Genomic DNA, 23,976 nt, shown 5'->3' on the forward strand with positions numbered 1-23,976 from the left:
CCTCGGCCGGTAGGTGAATTGCTCTTTCCCTGTTTATGTGTACCCTAACGGTTCATCCAATGGCTTTTCTTTGGGGAAGTTACGTCCGTCCTTCTTTCCTTCCTTCTTCCTGAGGCATGTGGTTTTGACTTTTGCACATATCTTCAACATCGGCTTTTTCGTTGCAGAAATATGTTCGACCGACATCACTTTTACTTAATTTTGAGGTCACTTGCTCACCTGTTCCGAAAGACGACACGACACAGTTGATATACAATGGCGGAAAGCAACAACAACAACAACAACAACAACAACAACAACAACAACAACAACATCAACCCAGCAGCCTGGTTCCGGACATTCGGAAGGTCGAAGAGTTCGCTGCAGACGCCGACCACGACAAGCCCGAGCCGTCCCGCGAGTATCACCACCACGATTGGTCACGATGCCCCAGCAACACCAACACCCGACACCTCCCCCGGCCGCCTCCGTGCCCGTCCGGCTGCTGCTGTGAGACGGGTTTCCTCGCTGTTTAGTCTTGTTGGTGGGGGTGGTGGTGGGAGTATTCTGTCGGGTGGGAGTCCAAAACAAGACAGCTTCCCTGATCATGGTCTTCCGGGGAGGGCGCCGCCTATGGGGGCTTTACCGCTCAGTGGGTTTCATGATGGTGGTGGTGGTGGTGTGGGATTGCAAGGACTGATGGGGGGGTTGGGGGTGGGGGGGAAAAGGGGGGAGGAGGAGAGTATTGTTTGGTCGAGGCCGACTATGATGCAGATGGTGGAGACTTTGAGGGGGGTAATGATGGGGGTTATGAGGATGCCTGATCGAGGGAGGGGGGTGAGGAAGATGAAGGGGGAGGGGGGTAGGGAGGGGGATTGGGAGAGGATAGAGCTGGACAGGGATAGGGAGAGACGGTGGGGTGAAAGGGGGGGTTGGGGGGGTTTGCCGGTTGAGTGAGTACTTCTTTGCCCTGATGCTCTGACGATGAGTTTTTATACACAGATCTACTTTCTCTGCCCTCGGTTACATGGGGAATCTCCGCTTGTCTTTGGCAGGACTATTTCAAGTGAGAACTGTGAACTGTCCTTGAGGCAGGGCTATGTTCAAACGAGGCTCGCCACGGGATTGGAATGCCCTCAAGCGAGGGCCATCCCCTCGGAGGACTATATCTACATGGATCACATTGTCTGTGGGAATTATCCCACCTTTTGGCGGTGCTTGGTGGTTTGAGTCCACCACTGGCTAGACATCCCACGGTTGCCTGGACACTACATACCAACCTGCTTCCTACATCCTCATCTTATCCACGTAGTACAGAAAGCGAGCGTCCTCTAACTAAATCTTGTAGATATAACTCGCATGTGCTCGTTCTCCTCGAAGGCTTCGGCCATCTTGTAGAGCAGTTGAACAAAACCCAGGAAGAGCTCGCCGAGCTCAAGAACCTGCGGGAGAAGGAAGTCGAACAGTTCCGTGGCATCAGCGAAGAATGGATTCAACGAGAGAACGGCTACAAGGCTGAAATCAAGCGTCTTGAGCTAGTCCTGGCAAAAGAAAGCAAGAACGGCGTCGCCTCTGTTGCATTGGCTAGACATGGCAGTCTCATAAACCGCTCGGGAACGAAAAGATTTCAGGCACGGTTGAAGCGGTTGAGCAGTTCCCAAGATGCCGGTAAGTTCTCCGGACCTCCATAAAGCCCCGGAGACTAGGCTGACCACGAGTGGCAGATAACACCAGAGAAGCCCACGCCGACCCAGAGCCCAGCATGGTGGGGGTGAAAGAAACCACGTCACGTTACGAAACAATCGGTAAGTAATTCTTCCCTAACCGCGGAGCTTCCCGCGGGTATTGACGGCCACCTAATCGCAGGTGACATTCCACGGGACGTCAATCCTCACCGTGATGCATTGCTCTCCCGCCTGGTCGAGAAGCAGGGCAAAGTTCAGTCAAGCCGACACTTTCAAGAGCGGGAACGAGTCTTAAACCAAATACTCCCTGATACTGGGCACACCAACAGACCAAAAAGCCCACCAACCCACCGAAATCAACGTGACGAGGATGACGAGGACATTGAGTGCCCCGCGTCCGGCAAAGTTACCCTGAAAGTACCAAGCACTAGGGAGTGGGCATCACTGTACGAAAAGGGGCAAGGGGGAGCCAACGCAGGTCCCAACAGTCACGTCTACGCTGGCGTGGCAGGTCGCCCCATTGAAGACCCATCGGCCGATGAGTCCTCTGCTAGCTCAAGATGGGACGCGGAATCTTCAACATCTGACGATTCTCTGCAAAATAATGGCTCCTCATTGGTAGGTCCCCAGCCACGACGATCTAACGATTCGGGACCTGGGCTGTTTGACGGTACAAACAGCCAGCTAGCTGATAACGGTCTCGGCGCCATAGACGAAGGCACAGGACACATGCTCGATACAGTTTTCCTGAACCGTGGATACAGCTTTAAACGAGGCGATGACGAGCATCTTCCAGTGACCTCCCCCAGCCACAGGAAAGTCAAAGGGCCGGATTCTGACTCGATGTACCTTTATAAATACACACCTTTCCACAATGTATCCAGTGTGAGGCCTGACTGTGTGGGTTCGCCGTCAGAGAAGAGACCGGCTCGCCCCGCAGGTCTCGCCCCCTCCACATCGACCGGCTCTGTTATCTGGCGGGGCAATGACGACACCATCAGAGATGAAAGGACCCCTAGAGCTAGTGCCTGCGAGAACCAGGGCGAAGACTCGGACGGTGGCAGTCAACAGTGATGTTCACGTCTCAACAGTTCCACGTTCCGGGTCGTTAAGTTCAGGAGGTGACGGCGAGGGTGGGGAACGGTTGAGAGCGGCCCCGTTATCTAACTGTTGGTTCTTGTCGTCTATTGGCGGTACGGTTAATAACGACGGCAATGTTGAGCACGTAAGCCCACCGGCCCATCTGAGCTTACAGCTATCAAGGTGAAGCTTTTGCGTGGACTCGTCGCCGGCTCACCGAGAACCTTGGACAGCATCTGCAGACACGATACGAAGGCCGAGGGTTCGACCGAGACTCTCACCAACCTTCTTGTAAGCATATGATTCAGGAGGTACTTCTCGGCGGCACTTCTTCTGGGCGGCACTTCTTCTGGGCGGCACTTCTTTTCGGGGGGACTTTTGGGGTTTCTTGGACCGAAACTCTCACGAGCGTTCTTGTTGATCTGATTCAGAAGAAGGTCTATCTATGCGGGGCGTTGGGCACGGGCTTTTTGGGTTTGGGGTGAGACCATCACCAGCCTTCTTGTCGGTCAGACACGGGAGGGGGAGGGGGGGGAGGTTAATCCTTGAAGGGAATGATCTCCCTGAAGGGACATCTGACTCGTGATGGGTCGATATGGGGGAGAGCGATGGAGGGATGGTGTTGTTTATAATTCTTGGAGGGGAGTTAAGGGGTTCAAGGGCGAGAACCTTGATGGGCAGGGGGTTTGGGGATCTCGATGGATGGATTCACATGGGATTATGAAGTGTAGAGAGATTTGTATGATTTTGTATGAAATATAAAGGCTTGTGGCAGCTACGTTCAGTGAATATCGACATGATGATTGGTGTGTGTTTGTCTCCACTGAACGCTTATACGTGTTGTTTGATACCTGGTAAATATGAAGACTCTGTCGTCGAACGGTATGACAATTTTCATAACGGGTATAACGGGTTTATGCTCGAGATATGCATTGAACGTTTAGCCACGTTTCAGGGGGCGAAAAATGACTGACTGACCGGGACAGGCACGGGACTAAGAGTATTGAGGCGAGAGATTGTGGGCAAATGTGACCTTCTTGGTTTTGCAATCCAAGATTTGGGGCCGAAGCCATAGTGTGTGCCACTGTTGTCTGGGTGATGGCTGCTTTAGGGGGCGGTTGGGGGAGATAGGAAGGTACTATCATGAGGGAAATTGTGCTCATTGTGGAGGGTCTATGATGGGTGTAACTTCTAGGTATCCAGGATAAAAGTGAAGTCCGTAATACTAATGGTTTGAGTGGATGATCCGGGGCGCGTAGGCGTTTGTTAATTAAGGACAAGTGTTGAGAGGGGGGAGTGGAAAGCCCTCGAAGGTGGGGGTTAATAAACGAACAATGAACGAGGCTTGTGGCGAGTGGAAATCCAGGCTGTATGGTGCTCGTGGGGGGAGTGTAGCTGTTGTGACGTGGGTTGGTGATGCCTCGCGGGTTATCTTTTGGGCTGAGGTCGGGGCTTCCTAGGCATGTTTCGTGGTAATCATGTCGTGTTGAGGCTTGCTCAGCTGCGGAGGCTGGCGAACATTATTCACCTGAAAAGTGATAAGGCTGATGTTGAGCGTTGAAGTCTAACGTGGCGTTTTGGGAAACCTTAGGTTTCACAAATTCGTGGCTTCGGCAACAGGATAACGTTTGGCGACGGTTGAAGCTGGTTCAATAGGTTTTATGGGCGTCTTTCTAGAAGTTTGATGGATGCATGACGATACTTGGCGCTTTTTACTAGGAGTCTTTCCTGCCATTTCGATGCCCTTATCGTGGCTGCCTAGAGGCTTTGATGATATTGGCTTTTGCCACAATGCGTATTGTTCTGCTTTTGTGTTTGGGTTTGCGCATTCATGCTTGGATGTTGCCTCTTTTCTCATTGTGAGTCCCATGTGACACCCTAACCGTTGGGGAATTGTGGATATTTGGGCTCACGTATAAGCAGGTACCCGTATTGCTATTTCAGGCCGTTGACTGCCTGGCAGTTGGTGTGGTTGAGAATAACCACGGCTGTTGAGGCTTGTCAGAACGGTGAGGGGTTTGTGGCTTTCCTGGCAAGGAAGCCTAACTTGGACGTAGAACACCTCTAGCGACCGCCATATCCGGCCAGCTTTGCCACCTTTTGTTCCTGGGCACCGGGTTGCTCACGAGGCCACAGCGGAGGGTGACGGTCGCCAATCTTCGCCGTTGAACACGCGGCCGGAGCTGATGTGAGGTGAATGAGGCTGAGAACTTAGACGTTTGATCCCGGTTTCGCCGGCTGTACCACAGGAACGTTGAGATAGAGTGGCGGCTATTCCACTCCATGAACCACGCTTGAGAATCGCTGGACAGGAGCGCCACCATTTTCGTCACGACTGATGGCTCTGGCTACACCTACTAACGTAAAGCCTCCCGTGATCGAGGATGTGGAGATGGGCAAGAGGGTTCTCGTGGTGTAATTTTTTCTTGTGCGATTGCGTGTTGATCCAATAGGGCTGGAATACATGAAGATCAAATTATTCTCGAGTTATTTCTTGAATTGATCTCAGGTTACAAAAGCCGTTGCGGTGAGCCGTTGGGATCTGTTGAAACAAACCCTTTGTTTCCTAACGACTGTCGTTCATAAGAAGCCCTCAAAGGTAAACAATGACGTAAGCTTTGAGAGTCTCATCATCGCAAATTGTTGTTGAGAGGCAACACATATGTCTAGAAGTAGCTCACTAGCCGGCCCTCATATATATGTATGTTTGAGGTGGTATGAAGCTCTTATTAGCCCAAGGAAACTCCATTACTCAGGCAGTATGTTTTAATACTTTGCCCTGACCAGCCCCGGTGAGCATCATCGTAAGCTGCTGTTTTATGACTGTTGTGTGTGTGTCTGTGTATGTGTGTGTGTGTGTGTGTGTGTTTCTTGTCCGGACATATATATCACAGTTGCTCCTGCCATTTCTTACAAAGATACCCGCGGCGAACAGAACGAGGAAGGTGCGATTGCGATTCTCGTTGCCCACCCAAGAGGAAGGCGCGACTGCCACCATACCAGACCTTTTCTGCTGAAGCTTAAACTGGAAACTTCTATTCTTCTCCTTCTTCCCATCCCACAGTTCAATCTTTATTCCAAACTCCATCACCAAAGTACCGCCTTCGGCACGAAAAAGATAACTATCACAACAAGTCTCACTCATTCAAACCAATCTTCAAACCCGAAGGATCTTAACTCTCTGCAGCCCAGTTTTTGTCACCAAGATGGCACCTTACTGCCACCCCAGCCCACTTTCACACGACACCCTCATAGCAATAAGAAACCTCGGTACAGCAATCACATAACGGCTCAAATGCAACACATCATGCCATTCACTGTGCACATCATCATCCCCTAGCTAATTACCTACTTCAACCACCTTGCCGCTTGCAGAGTGGTATATTGACATCAGGCTAATAACCTGCTTGCACTTCCCGTCTCCGTTCGCTACCTGTCATATGTGAAACGTCCTTGTGACTGCATTGCTCTTCCAAATGCGACTCTCGGAGTCGTATGGCAATGTATTCCATGTCACCCACCCAACCAACATTGGCTGCTTATACTTTATCTACTTTCGTCGTTCCTGACTTGGTGTGGGTGTGGCTGACCGTTGAACCGTTGCAGATTACCTGCACCCACTCTTCGTCGCTGGGAAGCCCCCCGTTGCATCACCACAACTGCAGTCCCATTCTCTCTCGAAATTCACAGAACGACATGTCAACGTCGATGAAGTTATCATTGGCACCCGCGCCGCTCTTCGTACCAGACAAACCACGATGGCTTTCGGAACGGCGCCATACGGTACATACCGGGACCAGCGTTCGGGTTCGGGACGGACCATCAAACGGACAACGGATCACGGATCACGGATATCAAACCTTAATTAGGCAGGTCCTTTGACAACTTTCCTCCCCCATTCCCCCACAACCAAAAAACGTGCAAAATGATCACGAAAGAGGCAGAAAACCCGCACCTTGTTCCGATCTGAAAATTCGATAACCGAAACTAGACCAGGAGCACGCCGCCGTCGCGTGTCGGGGCTGTTTCGGGTCCAGATCGTCGGGACTGTTGCATTCGGGTTCTTGGAATCCTGTAGTTTGCAACATAGACGATATAAGGAAATTAATTGGCTGCTTGGCCCGGCGACCAACAACTACATAACAACGACAGGTAACAGCAGCGACCGAAGCTGCAATAGGTTGCTTTGTTTACTTGCGGTCGTAAACCCCTATTTCTGGTGGTAGTGTACTCAGGGGTAAGTCAGCACCAACGTTTTCTATTGTTGTTTTACCTACTTGTTATTTTCATAATATCCTTTCAATTTGTATTCTGTTATTTCTTTTACTGTTCCCTCTTTCATTAATTCACCCGCATGTTAACGTCACCGCTTCTTCCGTTGATCTTGCAGGATACATCCTGCATGCAACTCAATCTAGTGGACGTTTCTTCCCACCTCTCCCTCATCGGTGTGAGGGTGGGCTTTTTCTTCTTGCATGATCTTTTCTCCCCACAAGCTCCAACGGCTTTTCTTGCGCATCGTGGGACACATCGGCGATACCCGTCGAACTCCATTCCATCACGATTCTTCTCCGGTCTAGATCCCTCTCCAGCCCACATTCTCCAGACCCTTTTACTCACCGCATCATTATCTGATCCGTCTTGATCGGGCCTATTGGGTAATACCCATGACCCCGGGCTCCCGACGGGCGGCCAGCGCCGCGTGAAAACTCTATTGTGCGGTGCCGTCTTTTTACCACGGGGATAAAAGACTGAATCGTGGAGATTATGTTGCCAAGCACGCGGTGACCTCCGAGTAGTTCTTCCTTGCAATGCCTCATGTAAACTCATCGCCGTCCAGGACCCGACTCAAGCTCGGCACGGTGACGCCGGGCCGGATATGCTGCTGAGGCGTTGTTGGAGGTGGAAGCTGAGAGGCGGTGCTGGCCGAGGCGGCAAAGGACGGCACAAGAATGGAGGCAGGTGTGGTGAAAAGTGGAAGACTCTTAAAAACCATCACGGTCAGCAAGGGTTATGGCTGTCACCGTGAAGGTTCCCGTGGAGAAACGGCTGTGAGGCTGACTCTCCACCTGAGGCTTCACTTGAGCCTCATCTGCTGATCCGAGCACATCGTTGTTTGAGGTGATAGAACTGACGAGCCGGAAAAGCCGCACACACCACTTTCCTGACAGCAAAGGGGTCTGGACCTCCAGCAGGCTCAGTATCTCGGTATCGCTCTCGCGAGCTTGGCCTCAAAGCAGAGGTTGTGGAAGGGCTGTGGGGTCCCAGATCGAGGCTTGCAAGTGAAGCTGAAAATGAGAGGAGCAAGGAGATGGTAGTTTTCCACTTTCTTTATCAATCTTTGCAAAACGAAGCCAGTGGTGGACGGCGTTCTTGGGAGTTGTCAGTTCATCAAAGACAGCTTTGGTGCTAAAAGATAGCGTCCGTCAAAGTTGCCGTATCTCGGTAAGAAACCCGTCACCCACGTGTTTCACAACCGAATCCGATACGATCTTTTTGCTGACAAGAGACAAGCCGAACCAAGACAAGAAAGCGGAGAACCAGGCCCCATCTTTCTCTCAGCTCTCCAACGGTTTTTTTGGACGAACGGTTTTTTTTTTTGACGTGTCTGAGAGTTTACCAGGACTCGGCCTGTAAGATTTTGTGGGCACTCCCCCACCACCACAAAAGGCCGACACCGAGGATTGTGGGTGAGTGTAAAAACTCCACAAGTTTCTCACGGACAGTGGAAATCTGGAGCCGATTGTAGTAGTGGTACACAGGCATAGGTTGACGATGAGCTGGTTTCCTTTTTGGGAATGTACCAAGGTCAAGGTGTGCCGTTAGTTGTGAGTGTAACCCGTCTCCTTGGGCGCGGTGGGCTTGGCTTTTTTGTGGGTGTAGGTAGTTTGTCAAAGCTTTCAGTGTTGCTAGATTGTGTGGTTGTGTTTGGATGCTGCATTACAGTGGCGAAAAAGAAGTGGTGAAAAGTAATACGGGGAAACTACGCCCGTCTCTGCAGTTGAGGAACTTCGAAAATGAGGCACAGGTACAAGTTTGTGTGTTACATACCGCCTGCAAGAACATGGCCCAGCCAGTCCAGAACAGTGGTGTGGTGTGCTGGTGTCAGATCATCAACTGTTTTTTTTTTCAACGGCTTCTCCGCGCCTATCAAGATAGTGCGCGATCTGAGGGTTAAGGGGGGCCACGGGGCCAAGGGAGGAAGAAAAGATAGCCAGCACCAACTGGCCGGGCCGGCAACGTACGTCCGGCCGGTGCTGGATCCAGTAGCTGTCTGTGATGCAGTAGTGTCAGAGTGTCTGCATAAGTGTGTCTGGTAGTTTTTGCTGGGTTTGGATTAAACATTGCAGCTGATACACTTTTGTGTCAGGAGTTTTGGAGATATCGAGATATCGAGAGCCTCGTTCGGCTTCCAACATTTCATTAACCAGTTTGAGGCATTCAAACTCTCTCTCTCGCTCTAACCGCCCGCCGCAGCAGCACACGTTCCTGTTGGTTGGTGGTTCAACTGTCATGAAAACTTGGCGATTTCCCCGGCTTAACTTTAGTGAAGCCGTTTCAAGCCGTTACTTACCAACGTTTTTATCGAAGCGTGATACATGCGTGTGCGTGATCAGAAAGGGGTCCATCCCCGATTCGAACAACCCTGTCGTGCTGAGAAGAGATGGAGTCCTTTCTCCCCTGTGGGGGAAGGAGGGGGGGGGGAAAGGAGCGCAAGCCAACAAACGGCGGCCGAGGGAATCATCATCATCCTCATCATCAACCACGGCGGATTTAGCTCTTCCTTAACGGGTCCCCCGCCGCCCCCCCTTCCCACCCCGCCGCTCGCTCGAACGCTATCGGTAGACTATTGAACGCGACAGGAAAAAACGGGAAACCCGGATCTGTGGAGGGGACAAAAACAAAAGGGGTATGGGTTCGGAGCCTGGGGGGGGGGCGAGGTGGAAGAAGGCAGCAGCAGCACATGGCAGACGGGGATAATGCCTCTTTGCTTCAAGGTCCACCCCGACGGTGGGGAGAAGTGGGTGAACTTGTTTGGTTTTATCAGGGGATGGAGGGGGGTTAGCTTTTTGAGCAACAGGCAACGGCGATAAACACTGCCAGGTAAAGCCGAAGAGAGTGAGAGAGGGAAAAGACTGTGTTCTCCGGTGGATTTACAGAGTTGGGTAACATAACGTTACGGATTTGGTGAAAGAGCTTTTTTTTTTTTTTTTTTTTTTTTTTCTTTTTTTCGAAAGAAAGCAAATTCCGGACGACAGGAAGAAGAAAGATAGGGGAACACAAACTTATCTTTTGTAATACAGCCTGTCTGTCAGCAATGTCGAGGGACGTCGTATTGCTTGCCTTTGTGTGCCCGTCACACAACTCTTGCTCGGACTTTTTTTTTTTTTTTTTTTTTTGCCTGTTTCTTCCTTTTAAAGTCTTACAAAATAAAAGAGCCAGTATCTGATATGATCGGCAAAACGTCCGCCGTTGTGTCACCAAACACGAGAGTCACCCCCTTTGAGATCTCTCCACTTGTGATCTTGCAGCGGAGTTCCTTCCTTCCCGTCGCCCGGCCAGCGACGGCGCGCCGTTGTGTGTCTCTGACCGTTTTATCGTTAACGTTCTTGTCCCCTTCCTGCTGCCCCGTGCGTGCTTGCGGCGCCGGCGCCAGAAGATCGGATGCGCCATCAAATAATGGCCACAAGGGCGGTAATAATAAGCCTGTAGCAAGATAATTATTCATGGATATCCCCCGAAACCAACGACATTTGTTTCTTAATCCCCGCCGTAGCGCTTTGATATATCACTACCGCCGTAAGAACGCCATTCGGCATAACAAGCCCGGCTTAATCTTCTGGGGGGCATGGGTTGAAGATGATCGATATCCATGAGGCACATCATCATGGCGTCCAAACCAAAAAAAAAAAAAAAAAAACAAGCCAAAGCCATTTTCGACCTTCGGTAAAGAGCAAAATTTGGGACTGTCTCGATGTGAACCTAGACTTTCTTGGGTGTCAGCCCCATTACCACCACCCAAGACCGACCGTCGTTGGGGATCTGCTCGGCAGATATTCTTTCCGGGTGCAGATCATCGCCCTCCCTCCCTTAATATCGTGGTATCCTGCTGCAAAATCCAGACCGCTTGGAAGAGGCAGGCAGAGAGTGAGAAACAATTTCGTCATAAACGGGCATCCACCCGGGATGCTGCGATGCAGGTTGAGTTGTCCTCATCATCTCCCGCCCCGGTTCCATATCGGGAACAATATGCTGTAATCGAGGAGGAGGCTTGCTTGCTTCGGTGATGATGTCGGTGTCCTGAAAAGAAAGAGATCCCGGTGGGCGGCACCGTTTTGGATCTTTCTTCTTCTTTGGTCATGAGTCTCTCTGTTCTCCACGATGTGATTTTGACTCGGAAAAATAAACGGTCAAGAGAAAAATGGCCCCCATCACACAAAAGTCACTACCAACGTTGAAAATTGAACCCCTGCCGCTGGAGATCGGGCTTGGTGTCAACGCCTCTTTTTCCAAGGACACAAAAAAAAGAAAAAGAAGCAAACAACGATCTTGTTTCCTGTTTCGTTTCTCATCAACCCCATGTTCCAGATGATATCTTATGCTTCGTTTTCCTCACACACAACCCGCCAAGAAACATTAAACGAAGTTTGATATAACACACTACATTAGCCTCCCCCAGCAGAGCGGCTGCTGCGGGATCTACACTGTCGGTTTCTTGGTGGTGCATTGTGGTGCACAGACGCCAGGCCGGGAACATCATCGTCGATGTTTGACAGGCGAGCGAGGTCGCCGACCTGGAAACCTTTCCCGAGGACATGGGGGGGGAGACACCACGCGTGCGCAGGTCAGTACTTTTTTTCTTTCTTTTTTATTTTTATTTTTTTAATGTTAAGCCCCTACCCACCTGGGCTGCTAGGGGACCTGGTTTGTGTTGGAGTGGTGATGATGATGCATCTCCGAGCTTGCTCGGCCGGGTGACTGCTGGATGGCTGGATGGATGGATGTCGTCGTCCAGCCCGCGTTTCTTTTGATATGTGTTTATAAAAGGGAAGGGAAATGCTGCGGTTACATTGAGAATGAGGAGTGAGAGATGCGAATGCCGGCTTGGTTTCGCGCGCGGCGGGCTGGAGATCCCCGGCGTGGTGTTGTGGTGCGGTGATGTATGTAGTATGTACCAAACAGAAAGTATTGAATGCGGCACAACCGCACAATCCCAGTGAGGCGGGAAGTGATAATAGCTGAGTGTTATTTCTTGCGCTCTGCCCTGCAATGTGAGTGAGGCTATCGCTATGCCCCAACTCAACCAAGGTCAGGCGGAGAACGGGATTCGGACCAAGCCAAGGTGAGAAGAGAGTGTGGAGAAAAAAAGGGTTGCAGCGTTACGTTTCTTCAGCTTGCAACAACTCACCACTTGGCAATAGCGCCTCGCCAGTTGCGGTCGGGGAGCGGAACGTAGCGCGTCGATCAATCAATCAAAATCAAAAACGATGGCACCCGACTGTTTGGCTCAGACGCTGTGCCACAAGCAACCCTTACACTAGCGTCACTTTTCTCCAATCAAATCTTCCGTTTTTTTACTACTTTCTCTCTCTCTCCGTTTATTCAACTAACCGATACGCCGCACGACGCACACACACACACACACACAACAAACTTACAAGGATCACGACGATCTCCCTTTTCTTTTCTGTCCCCCTTGTATTCTTGCGCTTTGTTGTTGCAAGGCCGCCGCCCTGTAAGATTGACAACAACGGGGGAGAAAAGCTATACCTACACTGGCAATTTTTGCGGATGATACGTTGGGTTGGGAATTACCCAGGGTTAGCTATAACTTTAATACCTTTTGGTTGAATGTCTTGGCATTTTTCTTTCACGACTTCCCCAAAAAAACAATTTCTCCATATTGCGGAAGAAAATGGTTATCGATCGGGACAGCTTCGGTCTGAACAGACAGATCGAGCGACGATCATTTCCAATTTCTCTTCCATTTTGGGGGGCGGGGACATTCTTCAATATCCACAGCGTGTACAACGGCCTTGGTTTATGAATGGATCGAGTCAACAAAATCAAGTCCGGGGTAAGGTACCTACCTAGACAGGTTGTATACGCCGCGGAGGAGGCATGAATGACAGCTTTGCCTTTCTATTACATACATACACCTTTCCAAAACCCCACGAAGCTACTGCGAGGTACTGTACCTGAAAAAAAAAAAATCCCGTTCCAACGGCTCCTCGTGATGCATGATCTTGAAGCAGTTTGCTAGTTAGCGTGTCCACCAGCTGCCCAACGGTTTGTGGATTACCTCCCTTCAAAGTCCTTGTTTCTCATCATCAAGCATCGTCATTGATCGGTTTGGTTTGGAAAACCGCCCCAGAATCCTTCGTGGCTCTCTCCAGATCGACCATTGGGCTCCAAGCGTCAACACCGATCAACAATGCAGAAACGTCTTCACGATCGGGCCGTTGTGGGATGAACCACCCCCCCTAAACCAAAGCTGTGCAAAGTGATCAGCAAGATGGCTGTTAAACTCCACAAATCCTCTCCAGCTCGTGTCAGGCCTCTCTGTCAGATCGGATAGGTCCAACAACTGGCCGCCGTTCATTTTAGGGGAGCTAAGGAACGAAACCTTCCAGCCGCCGTTGAACTTAGCTATCCGGCCGAATTCTTTCTTCTCTCATCATCAATGACGAAATTGGTTCCCTTCTTGTTGACAGTGATGATGAAAATGATTGTGATCTTCCCATCTTGCACATCTCAATCCTCCCCTAACCTATCTCCGGCGCTATTCACAATTCACAACAACCTGCCCTATGTAGACCACCAAAAAGATACCCCCCAGTCCCGGTCTCCATCTGGGCCTAGGTCCCTGAGATGGTATGACCGAGAACGTACGGAGGGGGAAAAAAAATTAGGGCTAGTCTAATGTCTGTTCACCGTTTTTGTCCCTTTCCCCTGCTGTTTCCAGGGGATGTCGGTAGCAGTGGCGGCCCAAGTCTCTGCCTGCCTGTTGTCCACCCAATCCCTTCTGGGATAATTGAACAAACCCAAAACCAGTAGCAGCGCAATGTGGAGATCTGGGCTTGCTTGCCTGTCGGTCACCAGCCAAGCTTGTAAACCCTCAACGGCCAGTGATTACTCGCCCACTTCCAAGGTAAAAAAAAAACATCATCACCGAAACCAGCCGAACAAGTAAAAATGTATGTGCAAATCCCCTCACCAACTTCGCCCAGAGGGCTCAGCGGTATCGTCATATGTATTAAGACTCTCTCGCTCTCTCTCCTTGCAGCCAGAGCCACATCGTCAGTTGGTAATTATTATACATGGTAATCCACATCGCTTTTTCCTTTCCTTCATGCGCTCATGTCATCCAACCTCCCTGACAGAAAGTCGTTCCCCCCACAACCCATCAAATCAATAGAGTATATGCATGTTATCCAAGAATGAACCCTTGCAGACCAAAGCAAGAAGAAAAAATGTACAAAGTAAAAATGAAAATAACAAAGGAAAAGAATAATGTAAAACAAGGGACCAATTCGTATGGACGGGGTATCATCAGTATAAACACAGGTTTGTCGACAAAGGAAAAGAAAAAAAGAACAAAAAAACCCAGGGGAAGAAAGCCATTCGCTATGCAAAACCTTGCAAGTCCCGTCTTTTGTTTTTGTTTGCCCCTCATCCAAAGTCGTGTTTTTTTTTTGGTGTTATTGCTCAAGAGTCTTGTTCTTTGGTCTGGGACTCGCAGGTGGAGCATCCCCGAACTAAGGGAGGGATGGGTCAACCAGGTTGGAGACTGAAAGTCTGTTGACTCTTTCCTCAATTCTGCTGACGGCGCTCAGTCCGGGGTCGCTCAGCTTGAAAGTGGAAGCCGGGGCGTTGGGAGAGCTTGGGGCAGTAAGAGGGTGGTAGTGCTGGCGGCCGGTGGAGTAGTCATTGGTCTGGGGAGCAGGAGCGCCATAGGCAAGAGGCTGTCTGGGGTAGTCGCTGCGGGGGAAGACGGGAGACATGTTGAGTCTGAAGTCTGGGGAGTGGATTGGGTGAGCGGCGTCGGTGAGAGATGGCAGCTTGTTGCTGTTGTTGCCGTTGTTGCTGTTGTCCGCGGCAGAGGCAGAGGTCTGGTAAGAGTACACTCCATCCTCGGGGGCTGTCTTGAGAGGAGCAAGCATGGTACTCTCGGGCCTCGAGTCGTAGTAGCGCTGCGGTGGGGATGGCGCCTGGGGTGAGGCTCCGTAGTGGGATCCGTTGTCCGACATCAGAGAGGGGGCCGCCTCCGAGTCGGGAGAGTAGACGGGGGAAGGGATGGGAGTCTCGAGCCCGTACTGGGCATCGTGCATGGAGGATGGGTGAAGAGGCGGCACCGGAGGTAGAGGTCTCTGGGAAGCCATGCCGTGGGCCTGGCGAAGGGGAAGGGGCCGCGAAGGGAGGGGGGCCATGGGCGACATGAGCGGAGATACCTCGCGGCCGTGATACTGGAGCGAGGTGGTGGTCATTGTGGCCTTGCGCTTGTCCTGTCTCTTTCTGCGGTTCTGGCTCCCGTTCCACCAGTTCTTTACAGCGTTGTCGCTGCGGCCGTGGAGACGTCTGGCAATATCGGCCCACCGCTTGCCAATTTGTTGGACCATGGTCTCAATGATGACGCCTTCCTCGGGCGTGATGGGGTCGTGGTTGAGAGTAGGCTTCAAGTTCTGGTGATATCTTTCGCGGCACTGCTTTGGTGTTCTGGAGCCGAGGGCATTGGAGATGCGTACCCAGTTCAAGGGACCCTGGTGCTGGACCAAAGACATGAGGTAGGCGTCCTCATGGGCAGACCAAGGGCCTCTTCTGTGGTTGTTAGATGGGGCAGTCATGATGTGGTTGTTGGTGTAGTGAGACAGAGCAGCCGAAGCACAAGGGTGAGCGGTGCTATTGTCGGGGTGGTAGTAAAGCATGTAGAAGTCTGGAGAGTGGTGTTTGATGGGTGGTGATGTTGGTGGTGATGTTGATGATGAAGTTGTCTGATGGTGGATGAAGCTGTACAATGGTTCGACGAGGAAGGAGGAGGAGGAGGAGGTCTGATAAGTATCATTCCCAGAGTGTGAGCACAGAGACCCAAGAGGGAACAACAAGCGAACTGGCAAGCAGGCCACGGCTTGGCTCTGGATGGTACTTGGGACCGGGTCTGTCACTTGTGGGGACGCTTGTGGGTGCTGCTAAACCAGGTGGAGGAGGGAACTTCGGTGCAGGGACATGGGTACCACCAGCAAGCCTCAAGAAACGGGGGCAGGGGCAGTTGGGGGGGGAGCCGTCCACAAACAGGCCCCGGTCTCCTGCACCCCTGTTCCTGGGCCCAGCTCTGGGCGGGCTGCTTGCTGCTGGAACAGAGCAGAGCAGCAAAAACAGGACAGCGCTCATCAGCGCCAGCACACGACACGACGAAACGATGAAACGACTCCATCTGTAAGGTACCTGCCTACACTTGTCGTCTTCCCGCTTGAGCTACGATAGAGCCTGGCGCCACAACAAGGTTGAGAAATATCCGTACCCGTTCATCAGTGACATGTGGAATCTCCAACGTCCCTCATTTGATGTCAATGGGGGTGTGGCGCCGCCTGCCTCGTTGAGCTGTCGACGGCGTGTATACTCTAAAACCTTCACAGTGCTGGTGAGAGCTGTGGAGGAAAGACAGGTAACTCGGGGGGGTGGGGGTGAGGCCAGATGTACTTTCCAGAGGTACCTCCTGGCCGTCCCGAATTGAGTTCGGTACGTCCGAGTTTCCAGATATTCTGGCGGTTGGCTAGCCGCAAATGGCAGCGGCAAGGGTATCGGAGAGTTTAATTGATGCGGTTTGATGTGGCTTGAGAGGTACGTACCTCCACCATCGCCATCGCCTTCGACGCCGACATGGACAGTAGCATCGGCAGTGACTCCAGCAAGAAAAGAAGGTTCAGGGGATTCCGCAAGTGTGCAGTGTGCATTGTCAGGCGAGCAATTTTGCCTGGAGCACCATGTGCTGCAGTGCAGTCCCGTCGCCGTCGATTTTGATGCGTTGGATGTGGTGATGGAAAAGACAGCATAACGGTATAGATGATTCTTGTATTGCGGCGTCGCAGCCGTGGGATTATTATTGGGATCCCGGTCTCTTAACCGTACCTTATTATTACCGTATTACTGGACGCTGTGTACGCTGTGTATCGTCCGTCACCGCGGGGAGCAAGGATGGCACAGGGATCTCATCTCAGCTGCCCCGTGCCGGCCTTGTCTGCTTTGATGATCGCTGGCAGGGGCCTGTTCGCAACCAACACCACCACTTCACTCACACATCAATCACATCACACACTTTTTTGCATCACGGACCACCTCTTGTCACTCTCACTCTCACTCTCACTCTCACCCACACTCACACCTCACCGTCGATGAGAATCCTCCGATCCACCGATGATGACTGCCGCCTCTGCCCCTCCTAGTGGATATGGGTCCAGACTCCTTATACTCAAAGCTTGCCGAGTAGTCGTGCTGCAAAGTGGGCCGATTTGCCTTCCCCTCTGGCTGATAGCTCTGAGTGGTTTTTGTTAGGACGGCGCCGTCCCCTTGCTGGCAGCACATCATTTCACCTGACAAGTGAGAAGCTTCTTCATCGAGGTCGATCTTCCTCAGCGGGCGCAACGCCGTTCGAAACGGTAACCAACGTCTGAATCAGGACCTGCACCTACCTGACTACAAGGAGACAATACATGACCCTAGGTCCAGTGGCTTGCAGGAAATGGCTTGTCCCATCTGTAGGGGATTTTCAAGTCTGTTGGGGGGTAGGTAGTGTAGAGGTTGCCGTCTTCGGCAATCCCCAAGATTTGCCAGTCCCGTTCCACCAAGCTGAACCCATCCACACCATTTTTCTCTTAAGACATATATTATGGCCCGGGGGTTCTTGGAGCAGAGGGCTTCCAAAACCACTCTCGCGCGACGCAATACAGTATCATCGCGGCTCGCATTAGGTATCATGTAGCAGGGCCGCTATTGTGCAGTGTCGGTTGAGCCAATCCGCCCCTCCTTTTTGATGATCCTCGTGGAGTCGGCATGGGATGAACTCGCATACGGCCGTCCCGTTTCTGGTTCTTTCTTGGGAGGTCCCTCGTTCCAGAAGGGACGAAAAAGGCCTCAAGATGCAGACAGAGCACACCACACCTTTCACAGGCGCGCGCATCCAGTACCGGCCCGCATTCTTGCAGTGTACGAGACCTAGAAGTTGGTGTAGCCACACAGGGCTGACACTCGATCCGGAGATGGCGGGCGCCTCCATGCGGGCATCTTCGGGGGGGAGGCTCTGGAAGGCGGCGACAACCATCAGCAGCCGGGGGATGGCATGGCAAGATCGTGATGTTCTTTTGCCCCCCCTGGTTTCCATATCTGGACAGAGAGCCTCATGATGCTCGTAAATCTCTCCACCGCAATAACCAGTTCAGATTGTTGTTCCTGCAGAGAGAACCCAATCAGTGCTGATACGTGTCATTCCTCAACGGCTGAGATGGCGGTGACAACGTGATCAAACACTCGAGACAGCGAAAAAGAAACAAGTGTCGAGCAAATGGGATTGCTGGGTAGCATCCCTCGTCATCCCCATGACGGCCTCGTCCCAAGCTGCTGGGGCGCGCCAGTGGCTAGCTCCCATGATTAGCCAACCCGGTGAACCAGATCGTCGGACTCCTCAGGTGCGCAATAATTCCCGTTGGAATTATTTGAGGGCTGATATGATATAGGGCCAGCATGTAGCAAATATGGGCGAGGGGTCCTATCTGTTGTGAGCGCCAGTGGGTGGTATTCTTTTCGCTTACTGATTCAGAAAGACGCTCCTGAAGCTTGATATCCAAGGGAGGGGCTCTTCGCTAAAAAGGGGTGAAAACCGCAAGTCGGTCGCCAGTCGATGGTACTGTTGCTGTCAAATGGTAGCGGCCGAGATCTGGGGTTAAGCTTCAAATCCCAGCGAGCCGGTCTGTGCTGATCCTGAGCGGGTGGCTTTTCTTCAGCGACCCATCCACTTGGGTACCCGACCGGCTAAATGCATTGGAAGGGGGTAGGGGTGCATGGACTTTGCAACGGCGCTTAGTGTAGCTTTCTGCTCTATCCTCCAACGTAGCTTCGTAGCCTCTCGGCGCTGGTTTGAACCTCGTTCCTGACGTTACATCCAGCAATCAGACGGCAGCGACCGCGGCACTCTCCCGAGCAGTCTTCTTCTGACCCAGACGGGAAACCAGATCGCCGCGACTCCAGCCCACCCACCACATTCGAGCAGTCTTTGGGACCAGTACTGGAGGAGGGATGGCACGGACCGGCGATCGTCAGTTGCTCGAGATCTGCCCTGACAACCCCCCTCCGTTATCGAATCACCTCGCACAACATCAGGAGGAACGGCGATGGCGGTGATATGATATGCAGATCCCGAGGGGAATGTCGATTATCTGCGCAAATAATAAGTTGTTGGTCTGGCAAGTCTCTGGAAGTATGTTTGGCAGAGCCTCTCTGGTTGTCCATGTTTCACCTTTCTGATTCGGATAAGCAGAGCGACGACACCTCGTTTATCACATACCGCAAGCGAACCGAACCCACTGGCAGTCCCCAATCCCGTACCATACCACACCACAAGGTGTCTTCCACACCGCTATAATTAAATCTTTGGGGTATAACGGCTGCCAGTTATAGCTCTGGGCGCGGGGGTTGTACATGGACTGATACTCTTCACACACAACCCTCACACAAGCGACACCAGGCTATGTATGTACGATTATAGGAGAATATCATCCGTGCAGCACATTAGCACCTTTCCCGCCAACTTGGGAACGAACCATGATGCGATGCGAGGACACCCCGATGGCCCGAACGACAAACTTCCGAAGATTTGCGCGCCGGTAGCACCAGAAAACCCTTTGAACTGCAAACCAATATGCTGTGACGCTGTAACAGCTGCCGCTGCCGCTGCTGCCGTCGTCTTCATAGGCAAGTAACAGCCTTTGATGATCTGATCTGATATCAGTACAGTACTGTACTGTCTGTAAAACCCAACCGTTCGGGTAGGCGTGCGGGTGAAACGGACCCGAAGCAACTTCCCGCATGTTTGAACGTCTCCGCTTCGTCAAGCTCTCGCTGCAACTACAAAGTTCCTCCTCACAACGTCAGAGTAGACAGCGCAGCAATCCGCCAAGATTGGACACATCGTCCTTGCAAATCTCTCGGGTGGTCAGCTGGGCGGTTCAACGGGGGCCCTTGCTACCGTGGTATCGCATCTCTTTCTCCCTCAGACACACACACACGATGCAAAAACCGCCAAGCACGCCAAGACACCTATCCTTGCCCCTCTTCTCGTTTGGTATCCCCCGATGTTGCGATACTCCAGACACAGACCTTGGTTTCGTATACCAACGAGGCTCCCAGATCGTGGGGAGAGGGGTCAAATATCTTGGACCTCTGTACGAGCGGTGGACTTGTCATTTTTCCTTGTTGCTGGCTTGCATGATCTTCCCGTGCGTAGTGTAGCAACCTCGCAATTACTCGCTATCTTATTCGCCAGCAAGGTGGAATACAGTCATCTCACACACACTGAGCGATGTTCCCAAGGGCTTTTTTCTTTCCATCTAGATACCACAAGCAGCAGGGAAAATAATACCCTTGTCTTGCGGTATCCGCGCTCCCGAGGGGTCTTTTTATTTCACAACGGCATGCAAGCAGCCGGTATTGCTTACAGAGATCCAGCCGGTAGCCCCACCGCCGTCACCATCACCGTTCAGATGATATGTAGATACGTACCTCATCCTTCACCCTCTCTTCACCAGCCACACCCGCCACACGCCCCATCCCCTCGGGCTCCTAGCCGCCTCCAGCTGGAAGATAAGGCTCACCTCCCCGTTGGCTGGAGGGGAAAGAAGGAGGAGGGTCAACCGACGAACCGGGCCCCCGGATGTCTGGCAGCGCCCCGAAATCGAATGCCCACCACCCTCCTCCTCATGATCATCCCCTCCCTCCCCCCGTAGCTGCAAGTCTGTCCCAGCGGCTCGGGCACCACCCTACTCCGCAATGTGGCTAAAGCCCGACTCGGCGACCTTTTATTTTATTTTTTCTTCAGAGGGGGGGAAGAAGCGATTCGTCCTAGCGTTGACGCAAAAGAGTAACGCAAAAAACCGTTGTCACACAGCGTCGGGTCCAATCATGTCGGAGGGATCTTCAAGGTGGCGTTTTCTCTTGTCTTTTGGTTGCCCAGGGGGCCCCTGGTGAGGGGGACTAACTGGTATTGGTAATCGCTAGCGAACGGTTCAGCTGAGGCTTTGCGACGCCATTTTGTAGGATGGACTTGCCGTTTTGGATGGGAGCATGGAGAGATGGATTGGTGATTGTTGTTGGGGGGGAGTGGATAGCTATGGATATGGATATGGGGGTAGGGGAGGGGGTTTGTTTTGTGGTATGTTTGAGGTTTGTGTGTCTTTTTGGGAGTATTTTGTTTGTGTATGTTATATTTTCTGAGGTGGGTGAGAGAGAGGAGTGAAATGCTGATATGTTTCACCCCTTTTGGACGACACTGTAACACCTCTTTCTCTTTTTCGTTCGACATCATCATCATCATCATCATCATCATCATCATCAATATCATCACCACCACTTAAAACCTCTCCAGAGTTCTATGCTCCAGCAAGCGTTGCGCGCACAACATTGGGACGTCAAATCTCTCAATAATTCGGATATCCTCCCGGCCGACGTTCCAAAACCCTAGAATTCTCAGGTTAATAAACGGGACGGGATGTTTACCTACCTACCTATATGGTACACTACTATTCATGTACGGAACATCCCCTCAGACAGTTATTCCCTCTCTACGAATGTAACACTGCACGTTGGATATGTATGTATTCTCGAAATAGTAGCGGGAAGAAAATAAGTGGACAAAATCCCCCTCCCCCCGCCCCCAGGGTTCAATAGTACAAACCCGGCACCAAGTTTCTCTCTTGTCCTTCCCGCTACCACCTGCATTTACAAGAGGTTGGTTGAGCCTCGGTATGTGGATATAGGTACCGTATGTACTGTAACTTATACCCCCAGCCATTTTATTCAACGTCATACCGGCAGGACAAAATACATATCGAACGGCAAACACGGCTGGGGATGACTAGCAGTAAAAATGTCCAGCCCGGAATGTGAAAATGCAAAGCAAGTTGAAATGCAGATTGGCAAAAATGCAACGGGAACAATGATTACCAGCCAGTCGATCGGGGGTTTGTTGAGCTGGACAGGGGTGTCAAACCCGCCGCCGCATCTACAAGCAGTGACGAAAGCGTTCACATCACCGATTCTGCTGTCCGTCTGTCTCTTCCTGCAAAGAATTTCTTCGTTTTACTGCCATGTTGGGATGTGACGAAAAAAAAGTCTGAATCGGCCGAGCTGGGTTGGGTCAGTTAAACCATGACCTCGGGCATGCGGAACAGAGACTGAGATACCCACCTACCTTACCTATTCCAAGTCAACAACGGCTTCCCATGGTTTTCTTTTGTCTCTTCATGATGTATATACAACAACTCGGTGAAAGCCAAGGCATTATATGCCTGTCTTGACCCAGATAACCTCCCTTCTCTTGCCTCGATCCTTTTCAAACGCCCGCCGTTGGGGAAAGAAAAGCAAGTGAGACAGGAAAGAACTGGTAGTCTCCTTCCTATTGGTAGCTGCTCCTATTATTCACCGACAAACACACAACACCTGGGTACATCCCCGCTTCGAGAACCCAAAAAAAACAAGCTCCGAGACATTTTTTTCTCTCTCTGTGTGTGTGTTGTGTTCCAAAGTGGCTTGAGAGGTCAACGGTCGTCGGTAAAAGAGACACCGAGGAGAAGAACAGAACAAAAGCCAAAAGTCTCACGAAGAGGATCTCACTTGTTGTATTCTGTACCACATGTGGGTGGTGGTGAGACAAAAAAAACGGTGGTGGGCTTTTCGGTTTTCTGAGGCTCGCAAAAAAGCTAAAGCCCGAGGCCGGGGGAGACCTGTTGAGGAAATACCCCCCTATGGCCAGGCTACAGCTGAACTTGAGAGCTGTGGGCGGTAGTCCAATTCCAGCTGTCCCAAGTTCTCAGCTGGACGGACTGTTACAATGCTTGTATTCCCTCTGTCATTCTCCTCGGAAAACGATGGGAAAACTGCCCGTGTTCTTTCCCAAACAAGATCATGTGTGTTGACGAAAAAGCAGGATTTTTTCTCTTCTAGCCCAGCAAACCAGCAAAACCGTCACCTATTTTGGACATCCTCTCCTCTGACGTGGCTCCTGCAACCACCATATCTTAATCTATTCCAGCGGCAGCGCTTCGCTTTCGTGTTTGATCCCCTGCCGGGCGGGCTACTGGTCACCGGGAACGGTCAACAAGACCTGAAAGGACATCGATTTCCTGACCACCCACCTCTTCCTCCCCCCCAAAATTCCTTTCCGAGAAGAGGGGTGCCGGATCCCAAAGCGGGACATCATCCTGCTTCCTGCATGTCTCTCTTCCTGCCTCGTTTGATGAAATAAATAATGGGGTCTTATTTGGAGATATTCTCTTGGCCTGCTTCCCCTGAGGCCAGGCTGGGCGGCAGCTGGAGCTTGATGGCGGAATATCGTCTTTCAAGTGCACTTTTGCCACCCACACTCGCATCTGGTGAAGCTCGCGTAGGCAGGTTAGGTCTGGGAGTGAGACAGTTGACGACAATGAGCATTGTTTGAATGCAAGAGTGAGCATATCCGGAATGTTAGGCGTCATCGACACCCGCGGTCTGAGATTCAAGTACGTACCGTGCTCTCGGAACCGTTATGAGACACATAAAGCTTGAGTAGATGTTGAGCGGGTGACCGGTCTATTGATAGGCAGACACAAAATTCCGAGAAGCGATAGGATAATGGGATATCGTGATCATGTAAACGGCGAAGTAAGGGATAGAAGGGCATCCATAGTCGCCAGCAACATGTCATGGCCGGTACTGCAGCCGAGAAAAGGTGGAATGGCCGGCGATACGCTTCCAGCTTTTATTGACAACTCATCCTGACTGCATCTAAGAGTATGCAGGTTGTGGGCTCGGTTAGCGAGCACGACAAGCAAACAGTTCTCGTTTTCTCTTCGCCCAGGTTACTCACCTCTTGTCCTTCATCGACCCAGTAAAGTCCGCATATTAGACCCGGGGACAGAAAGAACGCCGTGGCGTCTCGATCGACCCAGGCCATTCCAGTCCCAGCTGTAGAATAACGGCGTAAAACGGT

At 51.6% G+C, this 23,976-nt stretch overlaps 3 protein-coding genes across 3 annotated transcripts; 2 read left to right on the plus strand and 1 right to left on the minus strand.

The window, feature by feature from the left end:
* Positions 1-255: 255 nt before the first annotated feature.
* QC762_0033440 (uncharacterized protein) lies at positions 256-936 on the plus strand (the record flags this gene model as incomplete). The annotated part of the gene is made up of 2 exons (XM_062883261.1): positions 256-261; positions 289-936. The coding sequence occupies 2 exons, from the start codon at positions 256-258 to the stop codon at positions 934-936; spliced, it is 654 nt and encodes a 217-aa protein (XP_062746936.1).
* Positions 937-1,109: 173 nt separating this feature from the next.
* Positions 1,110-1,670, plus strand: QC762_202590 (uncharacterized protein; the record flags this gene model as incomplete). Its single annotated transcript, XM_062887147.1, has 1 exon — positions 1,110-1,670. One exon carries the CDS (start codon positions 1,110-1,112, stop codon positions 1,668-1,670), a length of 561 nt encoding a protein of 186 aa, XP_062746937.1.
* A 12,833-nt stretch (positions 1,671-14,503) lies between these two features.
* Positions 14,504-16,762, minus strand: QC762_202600 (uncharacterized protein; the record flags this gene model as incomplete). Its single annotated transcript, XM_062887148.1, has 2 exons — positions 16,264-16,762; positions 14,504-15,752 (listed from the first exon to the last, which is right to left on the minus strand). The coding sequence occupies exons 1-2, from the start codon at positions 16,278-16,280 to the stop codon at positions 14,504-14,506; spliced, it is 1,266 nt and encodes a 421-aa protein (XP_062746938.1). The 5' UTR covers positions 16,281-16,762.
* Positions 16,763-23,976: the final 7,214 nt, after the last annotated feature.

The sequence above is a fragment of the Podospora pseudocomata genome (genome assembly GCF_035222375.1).
Source record: "Podospora pseudocomata strain CBS 415.72m chromosome 2 map unlocalized CBS415.72m_2, whole genome shotgun sequence".
Taxonomy (NCBI): Eukaryota; Fungi; Ascomycota; class Sordariomycetes; order Sordariales; family Podosporaceae; genus Podospora; species Podospora pseudocomata.